Source organism: Loxodonta africana, chromosome 11, assembly GCF_030014295.1.
Source record: "Loxodonta africana isolate mLoxAfr1 chromosome 11, mLoxAfr1.hap2, whole genome shotgun sequence".
NCBI classification, from domain to species: Eukaryota; Metazoa; Chordata; class Mammalia; order Proboscidea; family Elephantidae; genus Loxodonta; species Loxodonta africana.
In genome coordinates this window covers 23,084,234-23,103,415 of record NC_087352.1, presented here as the reverse complement: position 1 = coordinate 23,103,415, position 19,182 = coordinate 23,084,234, and the positions used below count along the sequence as shown (strand labels likewise).

At 48.7% G+C, this 19,182-nt stretch overlaps 2 protein-coding genes across 7 annotated transcripts; one reads left to right on the top strand and one right to left on the bottom strand.

Moving 5' to 3' along the window:
* Positions 1-13: 13 nt before the first annotated feature.
* Positions 14-13,968, top strand: TFPT (TCF3 fusion partner). Of its 3 annotated transcripts, none has more exons than XM_064293374.1 (6): positions 14-368; positions 861-1,119; positions 4,743-4,813; positions 12,956-13,025; positions 13,112-13,207; positions 13,729-13,968. In XM_064293374.1, exons 1-6 carry the CDS (start codon positions 346-348, stop codon positions 13,846-13,848), a joined length of 639 nt encoding a protein of 212 aa, XP_064149444.1. In that variant the 5' UTR covers positions 14-345; the 3' UTR covers positions 13,849-13,968. The 3 variants fall into 3 exon arrangements, with proteins under 3 accessions (XP_064149444.1, XP_064149443.1, XP_064149445.1); XM_064293373.1 differs by having other exon boundaries at positions 13,112-13,333; XM_064293375.1 differs by lacking the exon at positions 13,112-13,207.
* NDUFA3 (NADH:ubiquinone oxidoreductase subunit A3) lies at positions 13,931-17,205 on the bottom strand. 4 transcript variants are annotated; one of them, XM_064293381.1, is made up of 4 exons: positions 17,140-17,205; positions 16,820-16,894; positions 14,790-14,867; positions 13,931-14,124 (listed from the first exon to the last, which is right to left on the bottom strand). In XM_064293381.1, the coding sequence occupies exons 1-4, from the start codon at positions 17,147-17,149 to the stop codon at positions 13,982-13,984; spliced, it is 306 nt and encodes a 101-aa protein (XP_064149451.1). In that variant the 5' UTR covers positions 17,150-17,205; the 3' UTR covers positions 13,931-13,981. The 4 variants fall into 4 exon arrangements, with proteins under 4 accessions (XP_064149451.1, XP_003406646.1, XP_064149449.1 ...); XM_003406598.4 differs by having other exon boundaries at positions 13,931-14,073; positions 17,140-17,196; XM_064293379.1 differs by having other exon boundaries at positions 14,790-14,907; positions 17,060-17,154.
* Between the last annotated feature and the right edge of the window lie 1,977 nt (positions 17,206-19,182).

Sequence of the window (19,182 nt, the reverse complement as noted above, 5' to 3'; positions counted from 1 at the left end):
GCTTAGCAGGCTCACGGCTCGCCGTGGACTGGGTCTGGTAAGCGGAGGATCGCCGTGGCCGAACGACAGGGTGTCGAAACGAGAGTGGCAACTCAGAAGACTGGTGGTGGCGTTAGACGGGAAAGCGAGACATTCAAGCAGGGACTCGGGGTGGAGGTGGAAGTGGTGGTGGTGTGGGAGCGAAACCGGAAATAGGGAACTACAATTCCCAGGAGGCATCGGGTTTCGGGCCCGGTTTCCTTAGCCGCGAAGCCTGATGGGACAGGTAGTTTTTTGAACGCCTTGAGCTAGAGGTTTGAAGGGGTCGGAAGTTCCCAAGCCTGGGGCGCCCGGAGCGAGAGTGAGATGGAGCTGGAACAGAGAGAAGGGTAAGTGGCTGAACCGTTCAGAAAAACTACAATTCCGAAAGACACTGCAGCTGCAAATATGTAACCTTCTGCGCTTTTACCCTAAGGGCTGACGGGAGTTGTAGTTCATGCAACTATTAAAAATCTATCCCCTCTCCCCCCCCGCCCAGAGGTTTTTTAGGAACTGGAGTCTGCCCTCGAGCATCCTGGGGGAGAAGGCTGGGGGCCCGGACTCCTAAGTCTGAGAGAGGAGCGGGCTGGGGGATGGGACCCCTAGGCCTGAGGGAGGAGAGCCTGGGGGTCCGGACTCCTGGATCTGAGGGATTAGGGTCTTGAGTTCGCCTGGGTCTTGGGGGAAGATGGACTTGGACTCTTGGATCCTGGGAGGAGGGGTTGGGGACCCGAATTCTGTGGGGCCTGGGAAGCGGGGGCTGGGGCCCCGGCCTCCGGGGTTTGAGGGAGGAGGGCTGGGTGCCTGAAGTCCTGGGTCCCTGACCCCTTTTGGCCCTACAGGACCATGGCAGCCGTGGGCTTTGAGGAGTTCTCAGCGCCGCCAGGCTCGGAGTTGGCGCTGCCACCGCTGTTTGGCGGCCACATCCTGGAAAGCGAGCTAGAAACCGAAGTAGAGTTTGTGTCCGGTGGTCTGGGCGGCTCGGGGCTTCGGGAGCGGGATGAGGAGGAAGAGGCTGCCCGAGGTCGGCGGCGGCGCCAGCGGGAACTAAATCGTAGGAAGTACCAGGCACTGGGTCGGCGCTGCCGGGAGATCGAGCAGGTAGGTGAGTGCGGATCCCCCGGTTTGGGGATCCCCTGGCCTAAGTTACCACCTCCTCTCCGTCCCCACCTGTCCACATGTCCAGCCTTCCTTCCAGTCTTCATTTACCCGTTCATTCATTATTCGTTTTCTCAACACTATGCAAGACTCTCTTGGGGAGCTGTCTCCTCTAGGAGCTTTCCTGACAACCCAGATTGTTTCTGATGTTGCACAGTGCGTCTCATGCTCTCCACTGACCACAGGCTCACAGGAACTAAAGCATTTGCCCAAGTGGAGCTGGGATTTGAAGGCAGACAGCATGAACCTGTACCCATTCTTTAACCACAACGCAGCCCCTCAGAACATGGAGGTACAGGCCCACCTTCCTGGGACTCCCTGGTGGAGAGCTCAGGGCAGCTTCTCCAAATCTTAGGGTAGGCAGAGCTGTGAGGCTCCATAGTATCCAGTCTAACAAACTTGTCTTTATTCTAAGATTTGGCTCAATTGTCACTTCCTTCCTGCTTCTCAAATCTGCCCCCTCCTCTTCATCTCCTTACCTCCTACCCGGCTCAGGCTTCAGTTTCCTCCCTCGTTGCCTGGCCTCCAGCCTCTCCCCTTCCAGGAGACCAGCTTCAGAGAGTCTTTCAAACACCCAGACATGATTCTGTCCCTCTCCTGCTTGAAAGTTATTGATAGTTCTATCTTACTCTCAAAACAAACAAACAAAAAATCCAACAAGACTTATTAGACTGGTTGAGACTGGAGGACTCCCCAAGACTATTGCTCTGAGATAGTCTTTAAACCTTGAACCAAAACTAGTCCCTGAGGTCACCTTTTAGCTAAGTAACAGATTGGGTCACAAAATAAAGAATATCACCTGTGAGTACTGTGCTGCTTTAAAAAACCACCTGTATGAGACCAAATGGTCAACCATGGTTATGCCATTGAGTCAGTTCTGACTCATAGCAGTCCCAAGTACAACAGAACGAAACACTGTCCAGTCCTGTGCCATCCTCACAGTCATCGTTACGCTTGAGCCCATTGTTGGAGCCACTGTGTCAATCTTTCTCATTGAGGGTCTTCCTCTTTTTCACTGACCTTCTACTTTACTGAGTATGATGTGCTTTTCCAGGGACTGGTCCCTCTTGATAACATGACCAAAGTAAATGAGATGAAGTCTCACCATCCTCACTTCTAAGGAGCATTCTGGCCGTACTTCTTCCAAAACAGATTGTTCATTCTTCTGGCAGTCCGTGGTATATTCACTATTCATTACCAACACTGTAATTCAAATGCATCAATATTTCTTCAGTCTTCCTTATTCATATGCTTTCACATGCGTATGAGGCGATTGAAGATACCATGCTTTGGGTCAGATGCACCTTAGTCCTCAAAGTGACATCTCTGCTTTTTAACATTTTAAAGAGGTCTTTTGCAGCAGATTTGCCCAATGCAATATTTTTTTTTTTATTGTGGTTTAGATGCAGGTTTACAGAACAAACTAGGTTTTCATTAAACAGTACACATACTGTTTTATGATATTGGTTAACAACCCCACAACTTGTCAACACTCTCCCTTCTCGACCTTGGGTTCCCTATTACCAGCTTTCCTGTGCCCTCCTGCCTTCTAGTCCTTGCCTCTGGGCTGGTGTGCCCCTTTAGTCTTGTTTTGTTTTATGTGCCTGTCTAATCTTTGGCTGAAGGGTGAACCTTGGGAGTGACTTCATTACTGCGCTAAAAAGTTGTCCAGGGACCATACTTTCAGGGTTTCTCCAGTCTCTGCCAGGCCAGTAAGTCTGGTCTTCTTTTTTGTGAGTTAGATTTTGTTCTACATTTTCTCCAGCTCTGTCCAGGACCCTCTGTTGTGATCTCTGTTAGAGTAGTTGGTGGTGGTAGCCGGGCACCATCTAGTTGTGCTGGACTCAGTCTGGTGGAGGTTGTGGTAGTTGTGGTCCATTAGTCCTTTGGACTAATCTTTCCCTTGTGTCTTTAGTTTTTTTCATTTTCCCTTGCTCCCGAATGGGTGAGACCACTGGAGTATCTTAGATGGCTGCTCACAGGCTTTTAAGACCCCAGATGATAACATTTTCTTTATAAATTATGTTATGTCATTTGAGCTAGATGTTCCCTGAGACCATGGTCCCCATAGCCCTCAGGCCAGTAATTCAGTTCCTCAGGAAGTTTGGATGTCTATGGAGCCTCCATGACCTTGCCTTTTACAAGTTGTGCTGGCTTCCCCAATATCATGCACTGTCTTACCCTTCACCGAAGTTACCACTTATCTATTTTTATTGTCTAATTATTCCATCCCCACCCCTCCCCTCCTTCGTAACCATCAAAGATTGTTTGTGTGTGTGTGTGTAAACCTTTTCATGAGTTTTTATATAGTAGTGGTCTCATACAGTATTTGTCATTTTCTGATTGACTTATTTCAGTCAGCATAATGCCCTCTAGATTTATCCTTGTTGTGAGATGCTTCACAGATTCATCATTGTTCTTTATGGTTGTGTGATACTCCATTGTGTGTAGGTCCCATAGTTTGTTTATCCATTCATCTGTTGATGGGCATCTGGGTTGTTTCATTGTTTGATTTTTTGACTGTTGCTTCCATGGGCATTGATTGTGGATCCAAGTAAAATGAAATCCTTGACAACTTAAATCTTTTCTCCATTTATCATGATGTTGCTTAGTGGTGCAGTTGTGAGGATTTTTGTTTTCTTTATGTTGAGGTATAATCTATACTGAAGCAAGGTTGTGTTGTCTGCATATCAACAATTAATGTACTTTAAAACAAAGATGAGAAAGTAAGGGGACAGAGAAACTAGGTTAATGGAAACAGAACAATCAGAATGTAAATATTGAGAATGTTCACACATTGTGAAGAACGTAACCAATGTCACTGAACAATCTGTGTAGAAATTATTGAATGGGAACCTAAACTGGTGTGTAAACCTTCACAGAAAACACAATAAGATATTATTAAAGAAAAGAACTCTAAACTTCTTGATCTGGGGTTCCTGGCCTTCCAGGATCTGGGCCCTGCTTACCACTCCATCCTCATTCTCACCAAAGCAGTTACCCCAATGATTCAGACAAGACAATGTGGTGGTGTGGTGATGGTCACAGAACACGGTGGATGTAATTAATGTCACTGGGTTGTACACTTACAGATGGTTAAAATAGCATGTTTCATTATTTTATCGCAATAACGTTAAAAGAGAGAAAGAATATGAATCTGAGGCAGGGGCCATGGGGATGCAAGGGGAGAAGCAGACCCAAAACCCAAGGGAAATTCAAGAGGCAGAAGGGACAGGAAGTGAGGGGTTATTGGGTGTCAGGGTGTGGGAGATTTGAAGGGCCTGGGCTTTGAGCCTGTGGTCAGTGGAGAGGATGAGAAGCACACATGAGACATCAGGGATACAATCTGGGTTGTCAGGGAAGCTCCTACAGGAGACAGTGTTCCAAGAGCCTTGCATAGTGCCTGAAACATAAGAGGTGTCAAGGAAGCAATAATGGAAGAATGAGTACATGAAAGATTCATTCAGCTAGGCCAGGAAGGCTGGGCATGTAGACAGGTGGAGATTAAATGAATGGGAGGGTGAGTGGAATGGCATTGACTTGTGTTTTCTTCCACTTCCTTCCAGGTGAACGAGCGGGTCTTGAACAGACTCCATCAGGTACAGAGGATAACACGGAGACTTCAGCAGGAACGGAGGTAAGTCCTTCCAAACCCGCACAGGGCCCCTGTAACTCTGCCCCTAAACTGGCTTGCCACCACTTGCCATCTCTCTGCCATCTTCCCTGTCTGCCTGGCCTCACAGGCCTGAAGGAGGAGAGGACGGAGCTGGGTGCTGGCAGCTGAGATGGACCAGGGGAAGGCCAGGTGGAGTGTGTGTGCTCTCTCTGAACAGGGAGCACAGCAGAATGGGAGGAGCACAAGCATTAGCATCTCAGACCTGGTTGCAAGCCCTTTTTTGTTGTGTGACTCTGAGCAAGCGACAGCCCCTTTCTGAGCCTATTTCCTGTCAGCTAAGAGGGTGTTGGAAACCCTGGTGGCATAGTGGTTAAGTGCTACAGCTGCTAACCAAAGGGTCAGTAGTTCAAATCCACCAGGCACTCCTTGGAAACTCTAGGGGGCAGTTCTGCTCTGTCCCATAGGGTCGCTATGAGTCGGAATCGACTCAGCGGCACTGGGTTTGGTTTTGGTTTTAAGAGGGTGTTAAGGAGCTGTGGTGGCACAAACGGTTAAGCACTTGGCTGCTAACTGGAAGGTTGGAGATTTGAACCCTCCTGGCAGCTCTGCAGGAGAGAGACCTGGCAATCTGTTCTCATGACAGCCCAGGAAACCGTATGGGGCAGTTCTCCTCTGTTACACGGGGTTGTTATGAGTTGGAATCGACTGGACGGCACATAGTACTGGAGCTGCAGTAACAAAACACCACAAAGTGGATGGCTTTAACGAATATAAATTTATTCTTTCATGGCTCTGGAGGCTAGAAGTGCAAATCAGGGTAAGAGCAGTGTTGGTTCCTTCTAAGGGCTCTGAGGGAGAATCTGTTCCACACCTCTCTCCTCAATTCTGGTGGCTGCTGGTAACCCTTGGCGTTCTTTGGCTGCTTGTTGATGCATCTGCTTCTGTTGTCGCATGGTGTCTGTCTTCCCCGTGTGTCTGTCTCCATGTCTGTTCTCCCCTTCTGTTGTCGCATGGTGTCTGTCTTCCCCGTGTGTCTGTCTCCATGTCTGTTCTCCCCTTCTGTTGTCGCATGGTGTCTGTCTTCCCCGTGTGTCTGTCTCCATGTCTGTTCTCCCCTTCTGTTGTCGCATGGTGTCTGCCCCGTGGGTCTGTCTCCATGTCTGTTCTCCCCTTCTGTTGTCGCATGGTGTCTGCCCCGTGGGTCTGTCTCCATGTCTGTTCTCCCCTTCTGTTGTCACATGGTGCCTGTCTTTCCCTGTGTGTCTGTTTCCATGTCTGTTCTCCCCTTCTGTTGTCGCATGGTGTCTGTCTTTCCGTGTGTCTGTTTCAATGTGTGTTCTCCCCTTCTGTTGTCACATGGTGCCTGGCTTTCCCTGTGTGTGTTTCCATGTCTGTTCTCCCCTTCTGTTGTCGCATGGTGTCTGTCTTCCCCGTGTGTCTGTTTCCATGTCTGTTCTCCCCTTCTGTTGTCGCATGGTGTCTGTCTTCCCGTGTGTCTGTTTCAATGTGTGTTCTCCCCTTCTGTTGTCACATGGTGTCTGTCTTCCCCGTGTGTCTGTTTCCATGTCTGTTCTCCCCTTCTGTTGTCACATGTTGTCTGTCTTCCCGTGTGTCTGTTTCCATGTGTGTTCTCCCCTTATGTGAGACGTTAACTTAGAAGGGATGAAGACTTTACACCAAAATTATCCCTTGATGTTACCTTCTGGTGAAATAACAGATTGGCTCACAAAATAAAGAATCTCACCCATGACTGATGAGCTCCCTTAAAAAACCATCTGTGTGAGACCAAATAGCCAAAAATTACTCTGAAGCAAAGAGGAGGCGGTAAGGGGTCAGGGAAACTGGAGTACGGGAAACTGGAATCCTGGAAATGGTGCAGCCAGAACACAATGAATGAAAATGACAACACATTGTGAAACACGGAACCAGAATCAGTGGATAATTTGTGTTGAAAGTGTTAAATGGGAACCTAATTTGCTCTGTAAACTTTCACTGTAAACACGATAAAATGTTAAAAAGAGAGAAGGGATTGAGGTTAGAACCCACCCTAAACCTGTATGACCTTGTTTAATTTAACTGATAAGAAAAGAAAAACTCTGTTTTCAAACAAGGTCACGCTTACAGGTACAAGGATTAGGACTTCAACATATCTTTTGGGGGGACACAAGTCAACCCATAACAGGCCATCACCTCGTGCCTGGATTACCGCCAAGTGTTCCTAACTGGTCTCCCAGATCCTCCCTTACCCTCTCCCCCAAGTCTCTTTTCTCAGCAGCCTAGTAAACCCTTTTTTTCCTGTTTGTACCATTATATAAAAACAAACAAAACCCGTAAACCCACTGCCAACTTACAGTGACCCCTTAAGAAAGGATACAACTGTCCTACAGGGTTTCCAAGGCTTACGGAAGCAGACTGCCACATTTCCATAGAAGAGCTTGTGGGTTCGAACCACCGACCTTTTACTTAGCAGCCAAGCGCTTCAACCACTGCACCACCAGGGCTCCTTAATTTGTACCATTAGCCAATATTTTATGTGATTTGATATCAACTGTTATCTCTGAGCCATCTATAAGTTATTGTATTAGTTTACTTTGTTTGCTCACCATGTCTTAGCTTCTTGCTTTGTTTTGTTTCGATATACCCAAATAGGTTACTAGAGTGAGCTAACTTGATTATTGGTGAGCCTTTGAAGCACTAACATCCTGTTACCAGATGGCTAGACCTTTTACCAGGTATATGAGCCTAGGAGTCCATTGACTATTCTTGTATAGATTCAGCTCAGGTGTCCTGGTAGTCGGTCACCTAGTGCGTGGTGCACGCTCTCACCTACAATCTTAGAGAAGCAGTGATGATTGGTGTACGTGCAAGTTTCTGGTAGCAGCAGGAGCTCACACTCTGAGGAGGGCAGGGGGCTGACAGCTTTTCCCCAAATATCTGTGAGGAAGGCATGTTCCTGTTCTCTAGAGCGCTCTGGTGGGTGGGCTCTGTGGCAGTACCATAGGCATCCAGTGCTTTTTACATAAGGACTGGTAGGCACCACTTATCCTTGGAGCCCTGTTGCAGGTGGCTAGGTGGTGTGGGTGGAGCCTCCAGTTCTCAGGCCCCAGCTGTGGGTAGGTGAGAGGCCTGTTTAATAGGCAGAGTGGTATCAAATGTCAAAAACCTGCCTCTCCAGCACACAGCTGAAACAGTTACAGTCAGACCTCAAACAGATTTGCCCTTGCAATATAACAGCCCGATCCTATCTGCTGTAATCGGGCCACCTGGATCTATGCAGAGGTGAAGACAAAGTCTGTGGACTGCTTGGGCCTGGACTGGAGCTGCTTCTGCTCTGAGTTTTCAGATTAGGGTAGTCAGCAGAGTATTTTTCCTCCATTTGTTAGTTTGTGCGTTCTCCAAGGCCAGGGGAATGGCTCAGGGAGCGCAGCAGGGCCTATCTCTGGCCCAAGGAAATCAACTGTTAATGAAGCTGGCTGGGGCAGTGGGAGGAGGGATCAGATAGTTCTTTGAAAAGGAGGAGCTACTAGATCCTCTGGTAAACTAGACAAAATCACTTATCTTGTGCCAAGAGCACTGTTTTATCTCAGATTCTGGAGGTGTGTGTGGATTGTGTGTGCTGGCTCCACGGTCACACCAGGGGGTCAGGGCTGCAGCACCTCACTTGCCTCCTTTTGCTGAAGCAGCTGCATCCAAAATGCCACCGCCAGCCCCATCTCAGTCACACCAGGGAGTCAGGGGTGCACCACTTCACTTGCCTTCTTTAGCTGAAGCAGCCACATCCTGGGACGCTACCACCGGCCACGCCGCAGGGGAATAGGGGCTGAGGTGCTGCCACTGACTCGGCAACTCCTTGCTGCCTCTGCACCATCTCTCTGTTCCTCTGTCACTCCGATTTCTTAACTTTGCCTTTGATGCTCAGGGTTCCTGTCTTGTTATATATATAATCGATTCACTTGTTTTCTCGGGTCTTTGTTGTAAGAGGGACCACTGGAACCACCTTGACTACTCGGCCATCTTGGCCCCACCTCTCTTACGAGCCCATATTTTATTTTGCAGTAGTTTACAGCTAAATATCAAAAAGTTGGGTAAGTATCTGAACATGCTAAGTTTCTCTTACTAGTTTCATGTGGGTCAGTGAAGGTAATGATTCTTACTGAATGTTCTATTTGGAGCCTGGCCCATTGGTTCTCAAAGTGTGGTGTCAGCCAGTTCCCGTCAAGTCGATTCTGACTCATGGTAACTCTATGTATGTCAGAGTAGAACTACCCTCCATGGGGTTTTCTTTTTAAGGATTTTATTTATTTTGTTGTTGTTGATAATATATACAGCCAAACATATACCAGTTCAACAGTTTCTACATAAACAATTCAGTGACATTGATTACATTCTTCAAGTTGTGCAACTATTCTCACCCTCCTTTTCCGAGTTCCTCCACAATTAAGATAAACGCGTTGCCTCCTAAGGTTCACATCTAATCTTTGAGTTGCTGTTGTCAATTTGACTCCCTATAGATAGACCTTAGAAGAGCACAATGCTCAAGGCAGACATTCTTTACCAGTTAAGCTAAACTATTGTTTGGTTTAAAAAAGACTTCAGGAGATATTTTTGGTTTAAGTTTTAAAGATTATCTCAGGGCAGCAGTTTCAGGAGTCCATAGGGTTTTCTTCTTCAGGGTTTTTTTTTGTGTGTGTGTGTGCTTTAAGTGAAAGTTTACAAATCCAGTGAGTCTCTCATAGAAAAATTTTTATACACCTTGCTATGTACTCCTAGTTGCTCTCCCTCTAATGAGACAGCACACTCCTCCTCCACCCGTATTCCCGTAACCATTCAGCCAGCTTCTGTCCCCCTCTGCCTTCTCATCTCCCCTTCAGACAGGAGCTGCCCACAGTCTCATTTGTCTGCTTGAGCCAAGAAGCTCACTCCTCACCAGTATCATTTTCTATCTTATAGTTGAGTCCAATTCCTGTCTGAAGAGTTGGCTTTGGGAATGGTTCCAGTCTTGGGCCAACAGAAGATCTGGGGACTATGACCTCTGGGGTCCTTCTAAGCTCAGACCATTAAGTCTGGTCTTTTTAGAAGAATTTGAGATCTGCATCCCACTGCACTCCTGCTCCATCAGGGATTCTCTGTTGTGTTCTCCATAGGGTTTTCGGTAGCTGATTTTTCAGAAGTACATCCCAGGCCTTTCTTCTGAGGTGCCTGGGAAATGGTCACAAGTGCAAGGACTCAGCCCCCACCCCCCGCCCGCCCCGACCAACTGCTTTAGAAACTCAGGTGGTGGCTAAGTGGTCCTTTTAAATGTAGTACATGCCAACTCACTCCTCCTCTGCTCAAGGCCCTGCAGTGGCTCCCATTGGACCCATCATCGTTTCAACAGTTGCCAAGACCCTACATCACACAGTCCATTCATTACATTTGTGTAAAAATGGTGTGGGGGCGGAGTCTGACCTCCTCTAACTTCTCCAGGGGGAAGGAAAATCAAGATCAACAGCCCAAGGCTGACTCCCATTAGACGGAGTTCAGTCCTGCCTCCTCTCTCCACCATCTTTACCAATTCTGACACCAACTGTCCTCCCACGCCACTCTCTGCTTCTCTGCTGGGTTTGATAATTCACTGCAAGTTCAGGAACACTCAGGATACTGTTCTTCCATCAGGACAGCTTCCTTCCAGCCGTGCGTGCAAGCATACCTCTCTCTGGCCCCTGGCCTCTGTCCTGTTCAGGCATGCTACAAAGTTCTTTTAGCTCTGCCAGTAAGCGCCCAGAGACACTCCACTCCACCAGTAAGCCTTGTCCCAAAGGTACTCAGCTTTCTAATTCCATGGGCCAGGAAGCCCACTGCACTGGCTCCTGCTAGTACCTCCTGCCGCGGTTTCTCTGCTGCTGTCTTCAGTGTTACAGCTCTCTCTAATGGTCTCCTGGTTCCAGGAGCTTCTCAGTGCAGGAATCTGCTCTTGGCTGTCCTTCCTTGGTGGTGGTGGAGTCTTCTTTCCTGCCTCTGGGATGGCCCATTTCAAGCCCAGCGGGATGGTAAAACTGACCAATCCCCTTGGTTAACCTTACTTGCAATCCCACTCAAGTGAGTTACAAAACCATGGTGAGAAAGGCCAAACAAGTGTTCCTCCACACCACGACTGGCTGCCTTGCTCTACCTAGAACACACCAGGCATGCTCCCACCCCAGGGTCTTTGCACATCTGTTCCTTCTGCCAGAAATGTTCTTCCATCATTCCTTCACCTCCTTCAGGGACATGAAGTCTCACCTGCTATTTTAGTTATCTAGTGCCCAGTAACAGAAATACAAGTGAATGGCTTTAACAAACAAATTGATTCTCTCACAGTCTAGAAGGCTAGAATCCCAAATTCAGGGTGCCAGCTCCAGGGGAACGCCTTCTCTCTCTGTTGATTCTGGGGCAAGGTCCTCGTCATCAATTCCCCCTGCTCTAGGAGCTTCTCAGCACAGGGACCCTGGATCCAAAGGATGCGCTCCACCCCCAGCGCTTCTTTCTTGGTGGTATGTGGTCCTTTTTCTCTCTGCTTGATTCTGTCTTAAAAGAGATTAACTCAAAATACAACCTAACTCTACAGATTTGATCCTGCCTTATTAACGAAACTGCCTCTAATCCTGCCTCATTAACATCAAAGAGGTTAAGATTTATAATACAGGATAATCACACCAGATCCCAAAATGGACAACCACACAATACTGGGAATCATGGCCTAGCCAAGTAAACATATTTTTGGGGGACACAATTCAATCTGTAACGCCTGCTCAGTGAGGCTTCCCCTCATGGTCCTTTTGTTAAGGTACAGTCCTTCATCCAGGTATAATCAACCCTCCTTCCTTCATTCTGACTTAGTGTATTTGGCTGATTTTTTAATTGCTGCAAGAACCAGAGTTCCATAAGCACAGGGATCTTTGTTTTGTTCCGTGATGTATCCTGCCATCTTCAGTGTTACATACAGCCCTCTCTCCAGGTCAATCAATTAACAATTGTTAGGTGCTGTCAAGTCGATTTTCAGTTCATAGCGACCCCATGTGACTGCCACATAGGAATTTCTAGGCTGTAATCTTCATGGGAGCAGATCGCCAGGACCATCCTGTGGAACCGCTAGGTAGATTCGAACCACCACCGTTTCAGTTAGCAGCCTAGCACTTAATCTTTGCTCCACCAAAACAAATCAAAACCCACTGCTGTCAAGTCTGACTGATAGGCACCCTACAGGAGAGTAACACTCCCCCATAGGGTTTCCTAAACTGCAGTCTCTACAGAAGCAGAGTGCAACATCTTTCTCCTGTGGCGCACTGGTGGGTTCGAACTGTGGACCTCTTGTTTAGCAGCCAAGCATGGAACCACTGCACCACCAGGTGTCCTTAATTAGCATTTAAAAGAAAGAAAAAACCTTAGAAGCAGGGTAGGGAGAAAGAAGGCACCAGTAGGATATTTTCTGCACATACCCAGGCACTTACCTACCTCTCTTTTTTTTCCAGTTATGTGAAATAATAACTCTCACATCTGAATGCTCAGTACGAGATTTCATACTAAGTGCTTTGTAGGTATCATGTCACTGTCACTATCACGGCAGTCCAGCCGAGTCAAGGCTGTCTTCTCTCATCGACAGAGCAGAAAACCAAGGCTCAGATTGTCTTGCCCAGGGCCCACTTGCTGGTCAAGTGCTTGGAACCCAGATCTGTCAGCCTCCAGAGCTCATAACTTTCTGAGTCAAGGACAACTTTGGCTTCAAAGGGAATCAGCACTGGGCTCTGCTGTCTGCCCTTTTTACTCAACTGCTAACTGAGAACATTACTTGTCTAAGTTATCTAGCACTGCTATAACAAATGCCACCAAGTAGGTGGTTTTAGCAAACAGAAATTTATTTTCTTACAGTCTAGGACACTAGAAGTGTGAATTCAGGGCACTGGCTCTAGAGGAAGGCTTTTTTCTGTCAGCTCTCGGGAAGGTCCTTGGCTCCTTGGTGATCTTCATGTGGTGTGGCATCTGTCTTTCCCCATCTCTGCTTGCCTCTCTGCCTAATCTGCTTTTTTTGGTATCTCAAAACCCATTCCACAGGTAGAGAGGTCAGGAGTTACACACAACACACGCTTTTGGGGGACACAGTTCAATCCATTAATGTGACTCCACTGGCGCTTCTCTCCCATGCAGGTTCCTCATGCGAGTGCTGGACTCCTACGGGGATGACTACCGGGCCGGCCAGTTCACTATCGTGCTGGAGGTGAGGGCACCCCTCTTCTGAGTGGGCCAGGGGAACTGTGAGCAGCCAGGACTCCATTTCCACCCACTTTCCCTTCCCCCCTCCAGGACGAGGGCAGCCAGGGCACTGATGCCCCCACCCCAGGCAATGCTGAGAACGAGCCTCCTGAGAAAGAGGGACTGTCCCCGCCCAGAAGGACCCCGGTACCCCCCGAGCCCAGCAGCCCGGCTGCTGGGGAGGGGCCCAGTGGGCGGAAGAGGCGGCGGGCACCCCGGGATGGACGTCGGGGAGCAGGAACTGCGCTGACCCCAGAGCTGGCCCCAGTGCAGGTGGGGGGTGGGTGGGACCAAGGGGGTGCAGGCCCAGGGCAGGGGAGAGCAGGAGAACATGGAGGGGATGCAGGGAGGGCTGGAAAAGGTCTGCAGTTGGACAGTAGAAGAGTTGCAAAAAGGCAGGCAGGGTGTTGTGTAGAAAAGGAGGCAAAGATGGAGAGAAAGAAGACCTGGAGAAGGTTAGGAGTAGAGGAGGAAGAAGGAGCAGAGAAAATTGGGTGGGAAAAGAAGGGGATGCAGGGGGAGTTGAAGCAAGTTTGGACCTAGGGATACTGGGGTTGCCTCTGAAGTCCTGGAGGCAAAGTTGTCCGGCCTGGGAAAGCAAGACTAGGAGGCTGGTGGGCACTCGCCGGACTCCAGGACCACTTACACCCTATTCCTCCCCTCCCCAGATCAAGGTCGAGGAAGACTTTGGCTTCGAAGCGGATGAGGCCCTGGATTCAAGCTGGGTGTCTCGGGGGCCAGACAAACTGCTGCCCTACCCCACCTTGGCCAGCTCCCCCTTCGACTAACACGCCCCCCAATAAACTGACCCCCACATTTTGTGGCCACTGTCTGCGGCCATGCCTCTGATCACACACACAAAGTCTGGGGCAGCTTTTCAGGTTTTTATTGACGGCCACAGGGGAGCCATTGTGGAGGTGCTCACAGTTTCTTCAGCCACTCCAAGCTGGGGCCTTGGGGGTCCTGAGGGTGGCTGGGCACGTCGGGCATATTCCCATCATCTCGGAGGGGCACTGTGAGACGGGATGGTGGGCCGTTGAGACCAGCACAGCTCCGGTGCTGGCCTATCTTATATTCAGAGAGGGAATCACAACCCCGAGGGCAAGAGAGAGGAGGGTGGAGAGGACAGAGAATCAGAGATGCAGAGAGCAGCTGGGAGACAGACCTAGAGATATGGGAAACCAGAGAGGGAAGAGACACCTGGAAAGATGGAGACCCAAAAAGACAAAAATCCAGACAGCAACAGAGAGGCAAACCCAGAAACGGATATGTTGTTGGGTGCTGGTAAGTCAATTCCTACTCAGCAATAGCATGTGACAGAGTAGAACTGCCCCGCAGGGTTTTCTCGACTGTAATCTTTACAAGAACAGATCACCAGTTTTTTCTGTGGAGCCACTGGGTGGGTTCGAACTGCTGACCCTTCAGTTAGCAGCCGAGTGCTTAACCTTTGTGCCATCGGGGCTCCTTCAGAGAGGAACAGAAATCCAGAAAGACAGCAGAAACTCAAAGCACAAAAATGGACAGGATTAATTTTATGGTCTATGAATTATTTCTCCATTAAAAAAAAAAGATCCCAAGAAAACCAAAACCAAACCCACTCATAGTGATCATATAGGACAAACTAGAACTGCCCCATGGGGATGCTGAGGAAAGACCCACCCTTAATTATCGTTCCCCAGCACAGGGAGACTGGGTCTGTCCCAGAGGACCCTACTTGGCTCCTACTCACCTGGGTAGCAGTAGGGGGTGGCCTGGTTGATCATGCTGGAGTACTTGGTGTAGGGGCTGAACAGGGGCAGAATTATAGCTGTGGAGAGACACAGGGTGAGGCCCAGGAGGTGGCGGCACTGGGGAGGGGGAGGGAGGAGCATGGGGACAGAAAATGAATTTTGGCAAAGGAAGGGGGGTTGAGTGCATGGGGGTTTGAGGGCAGGGAGGTGTAGCACCTTTACCCTGCAGGGCACCTTGAGAATCCCCATTTATGGGTAGGGGATTTGTTTACAAGTCTTTTTAGGGGGTGGGGGTGGAAGCCATGCACTTACGGATACATCAGCCCTAGAGGGCAAAGGGAGGAAGTGGGTGCTCAAGGAAATGAGTGTGTCTGGGTGTAGGGGTGTTCATGGAGCATCCGGGAAGGGAGGTGTCTTGGGAATGTTCCGCAGGAATGATGAACTGTTACTAACTGGGAGCGGGGAGGAACAGTCACTGAGGAGGTACAGACTGAATAAGGTGGGAGCAGGAGTCCTGGGGGGTGGAGTGTGTAACAGGAATGTTCTAGGCCAGTGCTGGCCGATAGAAAGATGACATGAGCAATATAAATAATTTTACACTTCCTAGTAAGTCACATGAAAAATATACACGTAAAGTTAGTTAAAAAAATATATTTAACCTGATATATCCAAAACAGTATCATCTCAACATGTCACCAGTATAAAAAATTATTTTACATTCTTTTTGTCATATTGTTGTTGGGTGGCATCAAGTCAATTCCAACTCATACCAACACCATGTAACAGAGTAGAACTGCCCCATGGCATTTCCATAGGCTGTAATCTTTACAGGAGCAGATCTCCAGGTCTTTCTCCCAAGAAGCAGCTGGGTTCGAACTACCAACCTTTCAGTTAGTAGCTGAGCACTTAACCATTGAACCACCAGGCTCCTGGTCACACTACAGCTTCAAGGTTCAGTGTGTACTTCCGCCCACCCCATCTCAATTCACCAGCCCCATTTCAAATGCTCAATGGCCATGTGTGGCTCCTAGCTGCCCTACTAATCGGCCCGACCAGCTTACCTGAACCTTACCCAGTGTGTGGCCTTTGGCACACAGTATTGCCAGTGTGAGGGAGCCCTAGAGGAGCAGTGGTTAAGTGCTCCCCTGCTAACTACAATGTCCGTGGTTCAAACCCACCAGCCGTTCAGCAGGACCAAGATGTAGCAGTTTGCTTCCGTAAAGATTACACCCCTCGAAACCCTGTGTTACATGGGGTCAATATTTGTTGGAATCCATAGCAATGGATTTGATTTTGTTGGCCTATTGCCAATGCCTTTAAACTCTGAAATGCAGAATCCTAAGCTCCATCCCAGGCCTACTGAATCAGAACCTACGTTTAAACAAGGCCCCCTTCCCCACTTCCAGTGATTCCAATGCTCTTTGAAGTTTGAGCAACCTTGCTCTAGAGCAGAGGTTCTCAAACAGGGTGGCATATTAGAACGGGTGGGGCATTTTCACAAAATACAGGTTCCCCAGCTCCTTCTACCCAACCAACTCAATGCAGGATGTAGGTGTGGGAGGCAGGGGGCTCCCGGGCAGTTCTACTCTGTCCTATAGGGTCGCTGTGAGTCAGAATAGACTACAAGGCAGTGGGTTTGCTTTAACGGTCTTCAATGCACAGCATGGAGGGTAAGAGCCTCTCCTTTAAACGGATAGCGAACCTCTTGGACCTGGGGAGGGCGGTGAGAGGATTATGCAATATTCTTGAGGGAACTGTAGTTCCTGGGAGTGAGGGGTTGTAATGTTTGGGATAAGTGTCATCAATGGAAAGTCGTTGGGTATTGGCACACTGGTGACGGCACAGAATGTTCAGGGCAGCGATGGGGCCTTGGGAATAAACATGGAACGCTAGCGGTGGGATGTTGGTTGGGGGGGGATTTGATCTTGGGGGTAAAGATTGGACGCTAGTGGTGGGCGATGGGGTCTTCGGGGTAAAGTGGAACGCCGGTGCGGGGTGATACACGTTTACGCCTGGGGCACTCACGCACCGAGTCCCGTGATGGTGAAGGATGCGACCAGCACCGGCTCCTTGCCCCAGGCATTCTTGAGGTAGGCGGCGAGTCCTGGAGGGATGGGCGAGGAGGGTCACCTCTAAAGGGTCTGCCCGCGGTGACCTCTAACTCTCTTGTGCCACCCCTGCCCAAAGAACTCCTTCGTAACCTCCCTTCGTGACCTCAGCGTTCCCCTGCGGCACGGACCCCACCGTCTCCTCGAGTGCTCCAACACACCTTCTCCCGGTCTCTGCCCGGGGAGGGGAGCGCTCCTGAAATTACCCGAGCCCCCGCGCGCCTGGGACGCCCGCACTTACTAGCCGCCATCTTCGTCCCGGAGGGGGCGGCTTGGACGCGGAGCACTCTGGGAGTTGTGGAACGGCCCAGCTGAGTTCGCGCGTGCGCCCTGGAGCAGAACAGAATTTCCCAGGTGGCGTAGTGTTGAAGAACTACCGCTGCGCCCAAAAGCTCGGCAGTTCAAGTTCACCGGGCGGTCCTTGGAAACTCTGGGGCAGTTCTACTCTGTCACAGGGTCCCTATGAGTCGGAATCAATTCCATGGCAATGGGTTTTTTTTTGTAGCGGCGGGAGGAGACAGAGCGCTCCAAGTTTAAGTGCAGCCGGTCTTTGTACAGCTGGCGCGTCTGCTGATAGACCTTTAGGCTCTTTCTCTCAGCCTTGAAGTCTCTTCGGAGGAGTATCTTCAAGTCCTCCTGTTGCAGCTCGTCTAAGGCAAAATCCTAGATTCCACATTTAACAGCTTACTTATGAAACCTCATTTTCCAGATTGAAAAACGGAGGGTCTGAGCAGTCGAATGAATGGCGTGTTTATTATTTAGGTCTCAGCCCTGAATAATCTTGTCCAAGAAGTGCTAGCTCTCACCCTAGACGGGTTAGGAGCCGTCTGTGGCTCTCGCACTGCCTTGTACTACCTTTCCGCCGCCCCCATTAAAGCTCAGATCGCAATTTCATATATATATATACCCAAAACCAAACCCAGTGCCGTCGAGTTGATTCCGACTCATAGCGACCCTACAGGACAGAGTAGAACTGCCCCGTAGAGTTTCCAAGGAGCGCCTGATGGATTCGAACTGCCAACCCTTTGGTTAGCAGCCGTAGCACTTAACCACTACACTACTGGGGTTTCCATATATATATATACACATACATGTAAATTTTTGGTGACAATATACACAACCAAACACAGCTATTCACAATTTGTACATAAACTGTTCAATGACATCGGTTACATACTTCACATTGTGTCACCATTCTCACTATCTCTACCCACATTGTTTCATCACCATTAATTTTGACTCTCTGTCCATTAAAGTTCTCACCTTTGCTTTAGATGAACTGTTGTCAGATTAAGCTCGTATAGATAATTCTTTATAAGAGCACTATGTTCAGAGTATACTTATTCAATATGTATGCTGAGCAAATAATCTAAGTAGCTGGATTATATGAAGAAGTACGTGGCATCAGGACTGGAGAAAGACTCATTAACAATCTATGATATGCAGATGACACAACCTTACTTGCTGAAAGAGAAGAGGACTTGAAGCACTTACTGATGAAGATCAAAGACTACAGCCTTCAGTATGGATTACACCTCATCATAAAGAACACAAAAATCCTCATGAGCTGAACCAATAAGCAACATCATGATAAACAGAGAAAAGATTGAAGTTGTCAAGAATTTCGTCTTACTTGGATACACAATCAACACCCATGGAAGCAGCAGTCAAGAAATCAAACGACACATTGCATTGGGCAAATCTGCTGCAAAAGACCTCTTTAAAGTGTTAAACAGCAAAGATGTCACTTTGAGGACTGAGGTGCACCTGACCCAAGCCATGGTCTTTTCAGTCACCTTATATGCATATGAAAGCTGGACAATGAATAAAGAGGACCAAAGGATTGAAGCCTTTGAATTACGGTTTTGGCAAAGAATATTGAATATACCATAGACTGCCAGAAGAACAAACAAATCTGTCTTGGAAGAAGCACAGCCAAAAAGCCTCTTAGAAATGAGCATGGCGAGATTTCACCTCACATACTTTGGACATGTTATCAGAAGGGACTGGTCCCTGGATGTCTTAGGCTGGGATCTCCAGAGAAGCAAAACCAGTGATGTATATATATATATATGGCACTGGGTACATGTAGGGAGAGGGAGATTTAAATTAAAGAAATGGCCCATGTAGTTGTAGAGGCTGGAAATTCCCAAGTCCATGGATCAAGCTAGAGGCTTCTCCTGACTCAGGTAGCTGCAGGGCTGACAAATCCAAGATTGGCAGGTCAGATGGTAGGCCTTTGGCTCATAGGCTGTGGAGGCTGACAAATCCCAAGACTGGCAGG